General features: G+C 37.9%; 1 protein-coding gene across 3 annotated transcripts in view; it reads right to left on the bottom strand.

Annotated features, from left to right (window-relative positions):
• Positions 1–14,735, bottom strand: part of GRIK2 (glutamate ionotropic receptor kainate type subunit 2) — a 638,585-nt gene that overhangs the window by 173,805 nt on the left and 450,045 nt on the right. For all 3 annotated transcript variants that reach the window (XM_060167216.1, XM_060167215.1, XM_060167217.1), the window contains exon 10: positions 7,864–8,070. In XM_060167216.1, coding sequence (XP_060023199.1) covers positions 7,864–8,070 — 207 coding nt within the window. The remainder of the gene's footprint in view (positions 1–7,863; positions 8,071–14,735) is intronic.

Consider the following 14,735-nt stretch of genomic DNA (forward strand, 5'->3'; position numbering starts at 1 on the left):
GTTACAGGGCGAGAGAGAGGCATGGGCATACACACACTAACAAACATAAGGTAGATAGCTAGTGGGAAGCAGCCGCATGGCACAGGGATATCGGCTCGGTGCTTTGTGACCACCTAGAGGGTTGGGATAGGGAGGGTGGGAGGGAGGGAGATGCAAGAGGGAAGAGATATGGGAACATATGTATATGTATAACTGATTCACTTTGTTATAAAGCAGAAACTAACACACCATTGTAAAGCAATTATACTCCAATAAAGATGTAAAAAAAAACACAAAAAACTTAACACTGATTTTACTATAATTCAATATAAAATTAATATCAATAGCAACTATAATCCCTACATCTTTATCACTGTAATACTGTCTAAATATACTTTTTAGTCTTCAACAAGAATACTCATAAACACTATAGTAGAAATACAGGATAAGTAAGAAGACAAAAACTTTGTACTTATTAGTTCAAACTTATTATGTCTCCATTTGTTGATTATCTATTATTTGTCAGACACCGCATTAGGAAACATATGTGTGTGTGTGTGTATGTGTGTGTATATATATATATATATATATATATATATATATATATAAAATTCCTAATTATTAATATGACATTATTTTATTTTTGAGAAAACTAAGGCTTAAAGAGTTTAAAGCAATGTGCCCAAGGCATAAAGCTACATAGTAAAAGAATTAAGACTTGAACCCACAACTGTCTCACCAAGTACTTACTAGTACACATGTTATGCAGCCCTGTTGTGGAAATGATGGGGGAGGAAGGTGTTTTTCGGGGAAAGTCTTGTCATTTTCCAAGGACTAACAATGCCTCAGGGAGCCACTTTCTCCTAATAACTTTCTGAGGTGCTATCTTCATATCGTACCACCAATAACTGTCCCTGGTTAGATTAAAATGAATTTGAGAGATCTTGTCAATCCCTATACGTTGAAGGTCCACTCAAGAAGGAAGGAGAGAGAAGAAGGTGTTAAAAACAGTTATTACTAAAATAATTAGACTTGCAACTGTAAGGACAAATTCTAATTAAACATGAGACTCAATTCTCTCTATTGAAAATAATCAGAGACCCCTCCCCTTTTCTTAGAACATTTACTTAAGAAAACGTATAATTTTAAGTCCTTTCTCTCTCTCTCTTTTTGAAATGTATATAAATCTTTAAAAGTTAGTTAAGCCTCTTGCCAGGTTTCCCACCAGGGGATGCCTTTCTCAAGGACCTGGGAGGTATGTCTTTGAAAAGGAATCACCAAGGAAGAGTGCACCCTAACTCCAAATTTCTGTGGGAGGGTAGGAGCTAACTTTGGTGGGCAAGTGCCTAAAATCTACCTGCTGTCATAAAGATATGAGAAGCTTATTTTTCTACTGTATAAAGCCAATTATCTAACACAGATGGTCACCTCAATTACCAAATAAATTTAATATGAACTATGTGTGATAAATAGTACTTTCAAGATTTCTTGAGGACTAGTTATTGCTTATCTTGAAAACACGTATGTAATGCGTTGTGTCTGTTTGGCTACATAAAAGGGTGATACTTCTGTCTTTGCAATCTCTTAGGAAACTGCCTATAGTGTACATCACATTCTAGTGTAATGCTTATTCAATAATAAAAGTTTCTTTTTCTTCTAGCTTTGTGGAGAAGTTTTCTGGATTGGACGAAGATCTTATTTTTAATTATATTTCCCCATCACAACACCTGAATAAATTCAGCCTCTTGATGATTAGTCCCCTTCTACTTAACCAAGTAAAACCTAGAACATCAAGAAAATGAATTGGCATATAGCTGGTTTAAAATAAATATTGCTTGCCTCTGCCCCCAAGTTCACATAAAAATTATAAGTACCATAATTCAGATGTGGCCGATTCTGTCCCACAGTTCCAGATGTCGACATATGATCCAAGTGTGGCCATTCCAATAACCACCTCCTCTACCCCAGCCTTATGGATTAGTTCCCAGATTGGCACATGGTCCAAAGCTGGCCCAGCGAACACTCCTCCCACCTCCCCCCAACACCCTGCAATAGATTTTGCTGACACTTTGGCAAAAGGACACCACTATCTCTTTCAGAAGGAGGACTCTAAGAAACAGATAAACCTAGATTAGAGTTTCTAAACTTCAACACTATTGATATTTGAGGCAAGTAATTTTTTGTTGTGAGGGGCTATCTTGTGCATTATTTAGAGACTAGCATCTCTAGCCTCTACCCCTTGATGGCAGTAGCAACATCTCTCCCACCTCCTTAAGTTGTGACAATAAAAACGTCTCCCAACATTGCCACATGTCTCCTGGAGAAAAAACTGCCCCTAGTTGAAAGCCGCTGGCCTAGTGCCAACTTGAGCCTCCTTTGTCACCATGTGGAAAGAAAGTGTTTAAGAATAAAATCTATAAAGAGAGCAAGCCAAGAGATAACAAGGCAGTGAAAGAGAGGCCAATGCATACAATGGCCTACTTTAAGACCCTGGATCCAATGTACTTGAAGTGAAAATCACTGTTGGATGTTTTTTGTAATGTGGGGCTTTTAAAAAAAAATGTTTGTGTAAGCTATATTTAGCCGTGTTTCTTACACTTGCAACTGAAATAGCCTTGCTTGATATTATAACTATTATACTACTTAGATGCAAGTAAATAGAGTAGATATTAAGCTGGTAATTAAAATAAAGTGTGATGGTGTTATGTAATAAGAACGATGTGGAAACTCATAGCAAGTGGGCTTCCTGCGGTGGGATGGAGAAGCTTCACTGGGGAAGTGTTTTTGAAACTAAGCAAAAGCAATTTAGACGACGTGAGCTGGACTGGGGTTTAGAGTGCTGGGGACAGAAAACTAGACGGGAGGCAAAGGAGAACAAGACTGAATAAAGCCCACCTGGATGTGGCTGGAGAGAGCAGGATAAGGGAAAATATAAAAAGATTCACCAGTCAGGGTCTCAACAGAAAACAGGTGCACACTCAAATGAAGATACCTGAGCAGGGTTTACTCACAAAAGGACTTATGATTCTCAAACTTCAGGGAACATCATAATCTCATCAGTAAGCCTTGTTAAAATAGAGATTGCCAGGTTTCACTGCAGAGTTTCAGACCTGGTAGGTCTAGAGTAGGACCTGAAAATTTGCATTTCTAACAAGTTTGAAAGTGATACTGATGTTGCAGGTCTATGGAATATACTTTGAGAACCATTGGTGAATGGAAATTTTAAGGAATGGTGCAGGAACCCAAGGCTATTAGCAGCTAAGCGGTAACCACCCCTAAGATCAGAATTAAACAAAGCTATGTAGGGTGTAAACTGGAACTGAGAGCAGGAGAGACATTTGTGTAGAGCAGGCACTATTATGAGAAACTGTGACATTCAGTGAGGGGGCACAAGCCAGCTCAAGACGACATCTCAGGGAATGAGGAGGAAAATAAATATTCTAACCTTACTCTCCTCTCTCCCTTGGAACACTGACTGGGACGCTCTGTTGCTTTACTCTATGTAAGGGAACCTCCCAACAGAGAAAGCAGGGTGGAGAAGGTCTGAGAATCTATTTGAAGGGTCAGAAAGATTTCCATAGGAGAGAAACAATAACCAAATGTAGAAGGGCTTGTAAATATATTATACAGTTGGTCCTATATCCTTAGGACAACGAAAACTATTGAAAGACTTTATGCAAAAGAGGGGCATGATCAGATTTCTCTTCCTGAAACAAGACTTTAGTTGAATGATATAGTTAGATAACAGATTAAAAGGGGAAGATTCTCATATTGGGAATTTAATCCATGTGACTGTGGAGATGGAGAGAAGTGGAAAGCTTTCAGAATTATTTAAGAAGATCACATCTTGGGTCACAAATCAAGCCTCAGTAAATTTAAGAAAACTGAAATCATATCAAGCATCTTTTCTGACCACAATGCTATGAGATTAGAAATGAATTACAGGGGAAAAAATGTAAAAAACACAAACACATGGAGGCTAAACACTACCTTACTAAATAACCAAGAGATCACTGAAGAAATCAAAAAGGAAATCAAAAAATACCTAGAGACAAATGACAATGAAAACACCACGATCCAAAACCTATGGGATACAGCAAAACCAGTTATAAGAGGGAAGTTTATAGCTATACAAGCCTACCTCAACAAGCAAGAAAAATCTCAAGTAAACAATCTAACCTTACACTAAAGGAACCAGAGAAAGAAGAACAAACAAAACCCAAAGTTAGCAGAAGGAAAGAAATCATAAAGATCAGAGCAGAAATAACTGAAATAGAAACAAAGAAAACAATAGCAAAGATCAATAAAACTAAAAGCTGGTTCTTTGAGAAGATAAACAAAATTGATAAACCGTTGGCCAGACTCATCAAGAAAAAGAGGGAGAGGACTCAAATCAGTAAAATTAGAAATGAAAAAGGGGAAGTTATAACAGACACCGCAGAAATACAAAGTATCCTAAGAGACTACCACAGCAACTCTATGCCAATAAAATGGACAACCTGGAAGAAATGGACAAATTCTTAGAAAGGTATAACTTTCCAAGACTGAACCAGGAAGATATAGAAAATATGAACAGACCAATCACAAGTAATGAAATTGAAACTGTGATTAAAAATCTTCCCTGGTGGCACAGTGGTTGAGAGTCCGCCTGCTGATGCAGGGGACACGGGTTCGTGCCCTGGTCTGGGAAGATCCCACATGTTGCGGAGCGGCTGGGCCCGTGAGCCATGGCCACTGAGCCTGCGCGTCCAGAGCCTGTGCTCTGCAATGGGAGAGGCCACAACAGTGAGAGGCCCACATACTGCAAAAAAAAAAAAAAAAAAATCTTCCAACAAACAAAAATCCAGGACCAGATGGCTTCACAGGTGAATTGTATCAAACATTTAGAGAACAGATAAAACCGATCCTTCTCAAACTCTTCCAAAAAATTATAGAGAAAGGAACACTCCCAAACTCATTCTATGAGGCCACCATCACCCCGATACCAAAACCAGACAAAGCTACTACAAAAAAAGAAAATTAAAGACCAATATCACTGATGAATATAAATGCAAAAATCTTCAACAAAATACTAGCAAACAGAATCCAACAATACATTAAAAGGATCATACACCATGATCAAGGGGGATTTATCCCAGGGATGCAAGGATTCTTCAATATACGTAAATTAATCAACGTGATACACCATATTAACAAACTGAAGAATAAACACCATATGATAATCTCAATAGATGCAGAAAAACCTTTTGACAAAATTCAACACCCATTTATGATAAAAACTCTCCAGAAAGTGGGCATAGAGGGAACCTACCTCAACATAATAAAGGTCATATATGACAAACCCACAGCAAACATCATTCTCAATGGCGAAAAGCTGAAAGCATTTCCTCTAAGATCAGGAACAAGACAAGGATGTCCACTCTCACCACTGTTATTCAACATAGTTTTGGAAGTCCTAGCCACAGCAATCAGAGAAGAAAAAGAAATAAAAGGAATACAAATTGGAAAAGAAGAAGTATAACTGTCACTGTTTGCAGATGATATGATACTATACATAGAGAATCCTAAAGATGCCACCAGAAAACTACTAGAGCTAATCAATGAATTTGGTAAAGTTGCAGGATATAAAATTAATGCACAGAAATCTCTTGCATTCCTATACACTAATGAGGAAAAATCTGAAAGAGAAATTAAGGAAGCACTCCCATTTACCACTGCAACAAAAAGAATAAAATACCTAGGAATAAAGCTACCTAGGGAGACAAAAGGCCTGTATGCATAAAACTATAAGACACTGATGAGAGAAATTAAAGATGATACCAAAAGATGCAGAGATATACCATGTTCTTGGATTGGAAGAATCAATATTATGAAAATGACTATACTACCTAAAGCAATCTACAAATTCAATGCAATCCCTATCAAATTACCAATGGCATTTTTTACGGAACTAGAACAAAAAAATCTTAAAATCTGTATGGAGACACAAAAGACCCCGAATAGCCAAAGCAGTCTTGAGGGAAAAAAATGGAGCTGCAGGAATCAGACTCCCTGACTTCAGACTATACTACAAAGCTACAGTAATCAAGACAGTACGGTATTGGCATAAAAACAGAAACATAGATCAATGGAACAAGATAGAAAGCGCAGAGGTTAACCCACACACTTATGACCAGCTAATCTATGACAAAGGAGGCAAAGGATATACAATGGAGAAAAGACAGTCTCTTCAATAAGTGGTGCTGGGAAAACTGCACAGCTACATGTAAAAGAATGAAATTAGAACACTCCCTAACACCATACACAAAAATAAACTCAAAATGCATTCGAGACTTAAATGTAAGACTGGACAGTATAAAACTCTTAGAGAAGAACATAGGAAGAACACTCTTTGACATAAATCACAGCAAGATCTTTTTTGATCCACCTCCTAGAGTAATGGAACTAAAAACAAAACTAAACAAATGGGACCTAATGAAACTTCAAAGCTTTTGCACAGCAAAGGAAACCATAAACAAGACCAAAGACAGCCCTCAGAATGGGAGAAAATATTTGCAAATGAATCAACGGACCAAGGATTAATCCCCAAAATATATAAACAGCTCATGCAGCTTAATATTTAAAAAACAACCCAATCCAAAAATGGGCAGAAGACCTTAATAGACATTTCTCCAAAGATATACAGATTGCCAACACACACATGAAAGGATGCTCAACAACACTAATCATTAGAGAAATGCAAATCAATACTGCATTGCGGTATCACCTCACACCAGTCAGAATGGCCATCATCAAAAAATCTACAAACAATAAATGCTGGAGAGGTTGTGGAGAAAAGGGAACCCTCTTGCACTGTTGTGGGGAATGGAAATTGATACAGCCGCTATGGAGAACAGTATGGAGGTTCCTTAAAATACTAAAAATAGAGCTATCATATGACCCAGCAATCTCACCACTGGGCATATACCCTGAGAAAACCATAATTCAAAAAGAGTCATGTACCACAATATTCATTGCAGCACTATTTACAATAGCTAGGACGTGGAAGCAACCTAAGTATCCATCGACAGATGAATGGATAAAGAAGATGTGGCACATAAATACAATGGAATATTAGTTATAAAAAGAAATGAAACAAAACTGAGTTACTTGTAGTAGGTGGATGGACGTAGAGTCTGTCATACAGAGTGAAGTCAGAAAGAGAAAAACAAATACTGTATGCTAACACATATATATGGAATCTACAAAAAAAAAAAAGTGGTTCTGACAAACCCAGGGGCAGGACAGGAATAAAGACGCTGATATAGAGAATGGACTTGAGGACACGGGGAGGGGGAAGGGTAAGCTGGTACGAAGTGAGAGAGTAGCACTGACATATATACACTGCCAAATGTAAAATAGATAGCTAGTAGGAAGCAGCAGCAGTGGTGCTTTGTGACCACTTAGAGGGGTGGGATAGGAGGGTGGGAGAGAGATGCAAGAGGGATGGGATATGGGGATATATGCAAACGTATAGCTGATTCACTTTGCTGTACAGCAGAAACTAATACAATATTGTAAAGCAATTAAATTATACTGCAATAAAGATGTTAAATAAAAAAAAAACATTCCATTTTATAAATTAGGACCAAATACTTCAAGATATTAAATCACTAACTATTAGTTAATTTAAGACAGACATTTGTTTCTAATAGAACTATATACATCCCTTACATCCTGTGTATTTGTCAGAAATAATATATACTTTTAATAACATTATTGAAAAAAATAACTACTTAAAGTAATTACTGTTCTCTGACATTATTAACCCCGACCCCCCCCCCCAAAAAAGTAAATCTATTAAAAATCTTCCAAAGTTAATAAATAATGAGAAAAGGGACTTACATGATCAATTAGTTCACGGACCATTCCATTCCATTGTCCATTGGCATCATCCTGGGCTCCATATTTCCCATCCTCCACAAGTCTAATTTCATATGTAAAGCCAAGGATTGTAGATAGCTCTCTGAGGAGGTCAATGCAATAGCCCTCAAATCGATCATTTCCATAAAGAGGTTTGTCAGACTTCTTAAACAGGACATAGGGTTCTTCCTGGAAACAGCGAACATGAAGGTAGGAAGTGTCAGTTAATCATGAAACTTACTATCACAATTATAAGTTTCTTACAAGATAGAAAATTTCACTTTAATTTAGAACAGTCAATTTTATTTTCTTCTAATTGTAATTAATATAGTTTGAAACACTAATAAGGCAGATTACTTTGGGAATACTTGGGTCTCACAAGAGAATATTTAAATATAACTTTGCCACAACTATATAATAAAAATGATATATATCTTATACCACATCTTATATCACATATAATAAATAATATATGAGATATATACTATACAATGTATAATACTAAGACATAATTTCACTATGATTACAATACCCCAATCTGAATTATAGCATATAATTAATTTCTGGTGTGCTGTTTCAGTGAGGTTTATTGATAAAAGAATGAGAAAAAGTCATTACCTAATTGCCTATCATGTGCTCAGAACTGAATTAGGGACTTTTATATACATGATCTCATTTTGTTCTAAGAACCATGAAAATTACAACTACTATAATTATAAGAGAAAAAGTAGTAGCTTACTTTAGAATATAGAAGAAACTAATGTTTATCAAGTGCGTATGCATTCATCCAACAAGATTTTATGGAGCCTACTATGAGCCAGCCCTCCTCTATATAAATGAGAAATCCCTGAGAAATGAAGTTCATGATATAGGGGAAGAAAACAATAATAAATGCCTAAACGACCAGAACACATTACTTCTGATGCTGATAAATTGTATAAAAACATAAACTAGGGCAATAAGGTATTGAATGACATCAAGGTACTTGGCAAGATAAGAGAAGATAAGACAGAATTGAGTAATATGTCTGGAAACCTTTTCTGAGGAGATGAAACATGCACGAGAACCTAAAAGATGAGAAGGAGTCTAGCCATTTGAAAATCTGAAAGAAGAGCATGTCAGGACAAGGCCACAGCAGTAAAAAGCCTGAGATCAATATGATACTAGAGCGCCTAGGGACGAGGACAACAGCCATCAATATGATTGAAGTCACGTCCAGTATGTGAGGGAACTAGTTGAACAAGGTAAGGATGAAGAGCCAAGTGAGGAACCTTGCTTGTAAGGCTCTGCAAGGCCCTATTAAAGATTATATGTTTAACTAAGGGGTAAGAGAATCCATGTATTAGCATATTTTATTGGGAGTGGGTGAAGCATGGTGTGACAGATTGTCCTGTAACTAAACCAGGGTGCAACTGGCTCTACCACTTACTATTTGTCAATGGGCAAAACCTCTGGAAGCTTCTCTCTTAGAGAAAGACAATGCAAAGTGAAAAAGCTTAGGAGGCTGCCATGCCAGTCCATCTAGCAATGCAATCACCCTCTTCCCAACCCCAGGAGAACAACAGTCATCTCATGAGGGCCATAATACCTAAAGGAGTTTTGGACAAACAGCAATGTGTCAGCTCACCCATACTCATCTCAGAAACAAGGCTAATTCCATCTTTCTTCCCATAGCCTTTGACCTGGCCTAACCCTACTGTTTCATGCACACTCTAGCTTGATCAGTTTCCTGCTCTTCTGATGTTCCACTGTGGGAAAGAAGTCCTGCTCAAAGGTCAGCACCTTGTTCCACATCTTCATGCAATTTTTGGAAGGTCCCTTTCATTCCTGCCTTACTGAACTATATCCTCTGTCCCAGAGACTCTCTTCAGTGTCACCCCCACACCCCTCAGGGACAGAAGCACATTTGGTGCCTTCCCTTGCCCCTCATTGTGGCCCCAGACCATTTCTTCCCCTGCCTCCTGAGATAATCTTTGCTTCTCTGAGGTTCATGCACCCTCCTACACCCGACTCTCTCTTTACAATTGCTGTTATCCAATGAAATTTGAATCAGAAGATTTACTAAGATCTGTGGGATAAGTGTGAAGAGAAGCCTTTATTTTTCTAATTTTTAGCAACTGGATGACAATTTTTCTCTCTTCCAAATCTTATCAACCTTCTCTATTGTATTCAAAATCCATTTGGATCAGCATGGTCACACTCAATCCTTTTACCTCCTCATTGCCAAATCCTTCTCTCATTTAGCCTCCCTCTCCCCCATGATCAAAACTGCACTCTGCATTTCTCAGAAAATGATATACCTCTGAATCAGGATTTCTAACAGCCCATTAATCCAACTCATAGTTCAATCACACACACGCCTACAATTCTTCAGTTCCATAAAGACCTCTAACACAGTGACCTCCACATTTTGCCATTATCTATCAACCCCTTCCTCACTTCACTGTCAGCCCGACATCCCTTGGTCCACTAGTATAATTTCTATACTACATGCATTCTCATGCCCTTTGCCCGTCTTGTGCTTGGGTATTCGGCTTTACAAAACCATGCCTTATGGAAACAACTTTTTGTCTTTCCCATGCCTACTCCTGAAAAGTAGAACACTGTTAATTGTTTACACCTAAAATTAATATCCTTAAACATTTTATGGTAGTATCCATTTCCAACTCTACGAGATGAACATTTTATCCATTTTTCTTTATACTTACAGCTTCCCACTCTAATACTCAGTTAATTACCTCAGCAAGAAATTAAAAGCAATCACATGTGATACCTTTACCTTCAGACCACAAAACCCACCAGAGCCATATATCTGTGCTCATTTTCTCTTTCCTTTGTCTACTGCTATGGAGGAATTGGCCCTGTGCTTATTGGACCAATCTCTACACTTACGTCCTGATTCTTTTATCAGTCAGGGTCCCAACACAGGATGCCACTTTGAGCAGAATAGTGATATTCAGTTGAGAAATATAAGCAGTATAAGGCAACTACAGGAGGGATCCATGAGGATAGAAACCATGACCTTGCTGTCTTCCCTCCCTTTGATCTCCTTCTGGGGCTTCCCATTAGTCAAAACCAATCAAAAGTCAGAGGGTACAGCAGTCTGTTAATGTAATTCGCACAGGTCACCCTCCTGAGAGAGTGAAGAAGAGTAAAGAATGAATCTGGAGGGACAAAAAGAAAGATACAAAGCACATCCCCATCACCTTTCACTTGCTCCAAGACCTAATTAACTGAGTCATTTTTTCTCCCCTTAATAATCAATCTGTCTCCTTATATAGAATTAATTTCAAAGTATATGTACTTGTTCCAATAACCTGCTTCTCAGGACACTTTGTTGTTGTTTCTTTTCTACCTTATTCTAAATGTCGATGACTCTTAAGACTTGGTTATGGCCCCCTCCCCTTCTTTTCTTAAAATACATCCCTAAATGATCTTACCCATACACATCAAATTCAATAACATCTTTATGCTGATGACTCCAAAATTTATATATCTGACCCAGACCTCTCCAAGTAAGTCTTGGGCACACATCTCCAGCAGCACTTGTCAGCACCACTTAGTCCTTCATAGACATCTCATATCCCTTAATTCCCAAACTGAATTCTTCTTTGTACTTGTACACCTTTTCAGTTCTCTCTGCTTTCAGAAAATGGAAAGTTTCCAGTTACTCAAGCCAGTCACTGAGGCATCATCCTTGCTTCCCTTTCTTTTTGCTCATTCACTACAGAGCAACAAAAATGATCTTCTTAGAGTATACATTGAATTATATCACCGCCACCACTTCAAACCATCCCTAGACTGCCAATGCATTTAGAATAACATTCAAATTCCTTCTCATGACCCCTGAAACCTGTTGCTCTACCATGTGTTTTCATCTTGATAAATGGTTCCAGCACTCACAAGAGTGATCAACTCAAAAGCTAGGGAGTCACTCTCACTCTCTGTTCTAACCTTTGGAAATCGTACAAGTTCTTCTGTCAAAACGTATTTTTTTTTAATAAATTTATTTTATTATTTTATTTTATTTTATTTTTTGGCTGCATTGGGTCTTCATTGCTGCGCGTGGGCTTTTCTCTGGTTGTGGTGAGCGGGGGCTACTCTTCGTTGCAGTGCACGGGCTTTTCATTGCAGTGGCTTCTCTTGTTGCAGAGCATGGGCTCTACTGCACACGGGCTTCAGTAGTTGTGGCACACGGGCTCAGTAGTTGTGGCTTGTGGGCTCTAGAGCACAGGCTTCAGTAGTTGGGGCGCATGGGCTTAGCTGCTCCACAGCATGTGGGATCTTCCCAGACCAGGGCTCGAACCCATGTCCCCTGTGTTGGCAGGCAGATTCTTAACCACTGTGCCACCAGGGAAGCCCCCAAATGTATTTTGAACTCATCAATTTCTTCCCACCATCCCTGCTGCCACTGTGGTTCATGCAAATTTTATTTATCATCTGGATTCCTATAGTAGCCTCTTACCTCTCTTTTCCATTTATATGTCCCCACAGTCCACTCTCCACAGAAAGTCACAGAGATCTTGTGAAAAGTAAATGATTTTATCATGTACCTGCTTACAGCCTATCAGTGCCTTTTCATTGACACTAGAATAAAAGCAAAACTGCTTACGCTGGCCTTCAAGGCCCTGCCCGCTTTCCTCTCTAACCTTAGCTTCTCATTCCCCTCTCTCATCATGTCCAGGAACACTGGTCTTGTCCTCAAACTTGCCAAGCTCATTCCTGACCCGAGGTCTTTGCATCGCCTTCTGTTCTCTCCTTTTCTGACTGGGAGGATCTTTCCTAAGATCTTCACATGGCTGTTTCATTCTCATCATTCAGGTCTCTGCTCAAATATCACCTCTTCAGAAAAAACACACTATATATAAACTACCTCTCCCTTCTAAGTTACTCTCTATTGTTTTACCTTGCTTTATTTTCCTCATAGCCCAATCTGAAGTATGTATGCACGTGTGTATGTATGTATGTATATGTGTATTTATTTATTGGGGTGTGTGTGTTTCTTTCTTCCCCTACTGGAATATAAACTCTTGAGTGTGGAGACATTAGAGATTATGTCCATTAATATATTTCAGTGCCTAACTGAATGGCAACTAGTTGATGTTCAAGAAATGTGTGGTAAATAAATAAAATATTCATCATAAAGGTTTATACTGTACCTTTCCCTCCCTGACCTCATCTTCTCTTTAAATTCTAAATATCCTGTTTTCTTGCAGTTCTTCAAATATCTTGCTATTTTCTGCCTCAGAGCCTTTTAACATATTGTTCTGTCTATAATGCCCTTAAACATTGGTGAGCTTCCTTGCTTCCTTTAAGGCTCAAATGAAATGTGAAAACTTTCCTGGGTTCCTTATGTAAAGAGAATCCTGTTATTCTCTACCTCAACACTTTATTTTCTCATAATAATTAATTTATCTTCAATTTTTTATTTGTTGGCTTACATTCTTTTTGATTGTCCCACTTCCCTGGAATATAACAGCCACATTGATTCATTATAGTATCTCCAATGCCTAACACAATGCTTGGCATATAGTAGGGGCAAAGAAAATATTAATTAAATAAATGATAAATTGGTTAATTTTCTGACTCAATTATCTCATCTCTAAGTTGACTTACCAATGCTTTTAAAGTTGTTTGGAGAATTAAACAAAAGGTACCTGGCAGATAACTTTTTAATTATCATTTCATTATTTTAGATACAATAATTTTCAATGGATTTTTAATAGACTTTATTTCTATAGCAGTTTTAGGTTTACAGCAAAATTGGGTGCAAAGTTCAGAGTGTTCCCATATACCGCCTGCTGCCACACATGCCTAGCTTCCCCGTTTTCAACTTCCCCCACCAGAGTGATACATTTGTTATTTTTGATGAATCTACAATGACACATCACTATCATTCAAAGTCCATAGTTTACCTTAGGGTGGTACTTTCTATGGGATTTGTCAAATATATAATGACATGTAGCTCACCACTGTTAAGTATCATACGGAAGAGTTTCACTGCCCTAAAAATCCTCTGTGCTTTACCTATTCCTCCCTCCCTCCCCTCTAATCCTTGGCAACCACTAATCTTTTTTATTGTGTCTAGAGTTTTTTCTTTTCCAGAATGTCATATAGTTGGATTCATACAGCACGTAGCCTTTTCAGATTGGCTTCTTTCACCTGGTAATATACATTTATGTTTCCCCCATGCCTTTTTATGGCTTGATAGCTAATTTCTTTTTAGTGCTGAACAATATCCCATTGTCTGAATATAGCACAGTTTCCTTATCCATTCACCTACTGAAAGACAACTTGGTTGTTTCCAAGTTTTGTCAATTATGAATAAAGCTGCTATAAACATCCATGTGCAGGTTTTTGTATGGATATGTTTCAACTCATTTGGATAAATACCAATGCATTCTATTGTTAGATCATATAAGAGTCCATTTAGTGTTGTAAGAAACTGCCAAAGTGGCTGTACCACTGGCATTCCCACCAGCAATGAATGAGAGTTCCTGTTGTTCCACATCCTCATCAGCATTTGGTGGTGTCAGTTTTCTGGATTTTGTTCATTCTGATAGGTATGTAGTGATTTTTCATAGTTTCCTTAATTCACAATTCTCTAAGGAAAGATGATGTTGAGCATCTTTTCATATGATTCAATTGAGTTTTATTAGGAATATTTTACAGTTGTCATTTTTCAAAGAGGTTAAATAATTTTCGCAGGTCACACAGCTAAGAAGAGATAATAAAGAACCCCTAAGAAGAGGCCAAGAAGAGATGTGAACTCAGGTTTTCTAAATTCCAAGACACATACTTTTCCCACAATCTTCTATCATTTTCTATACCATAAGATAATTTGTGGAAAATCC

Source organism: Lagenorhynchus albirostris, chromosome 12, assembly GCF_949774975.1.
Source record: "Lagenorhynchus albirostris chromosome 12, mLagAlb1.1, whole genome shotgun sequence".
Classification (NCBI taxonomy): domain Eukaryota; kingdom Metazoa; phylum Chordata; class Mammalia; order Artiodactyla; family Delphinidae; genus Lagenorhynchus; species Lagenorhynchus albirostris.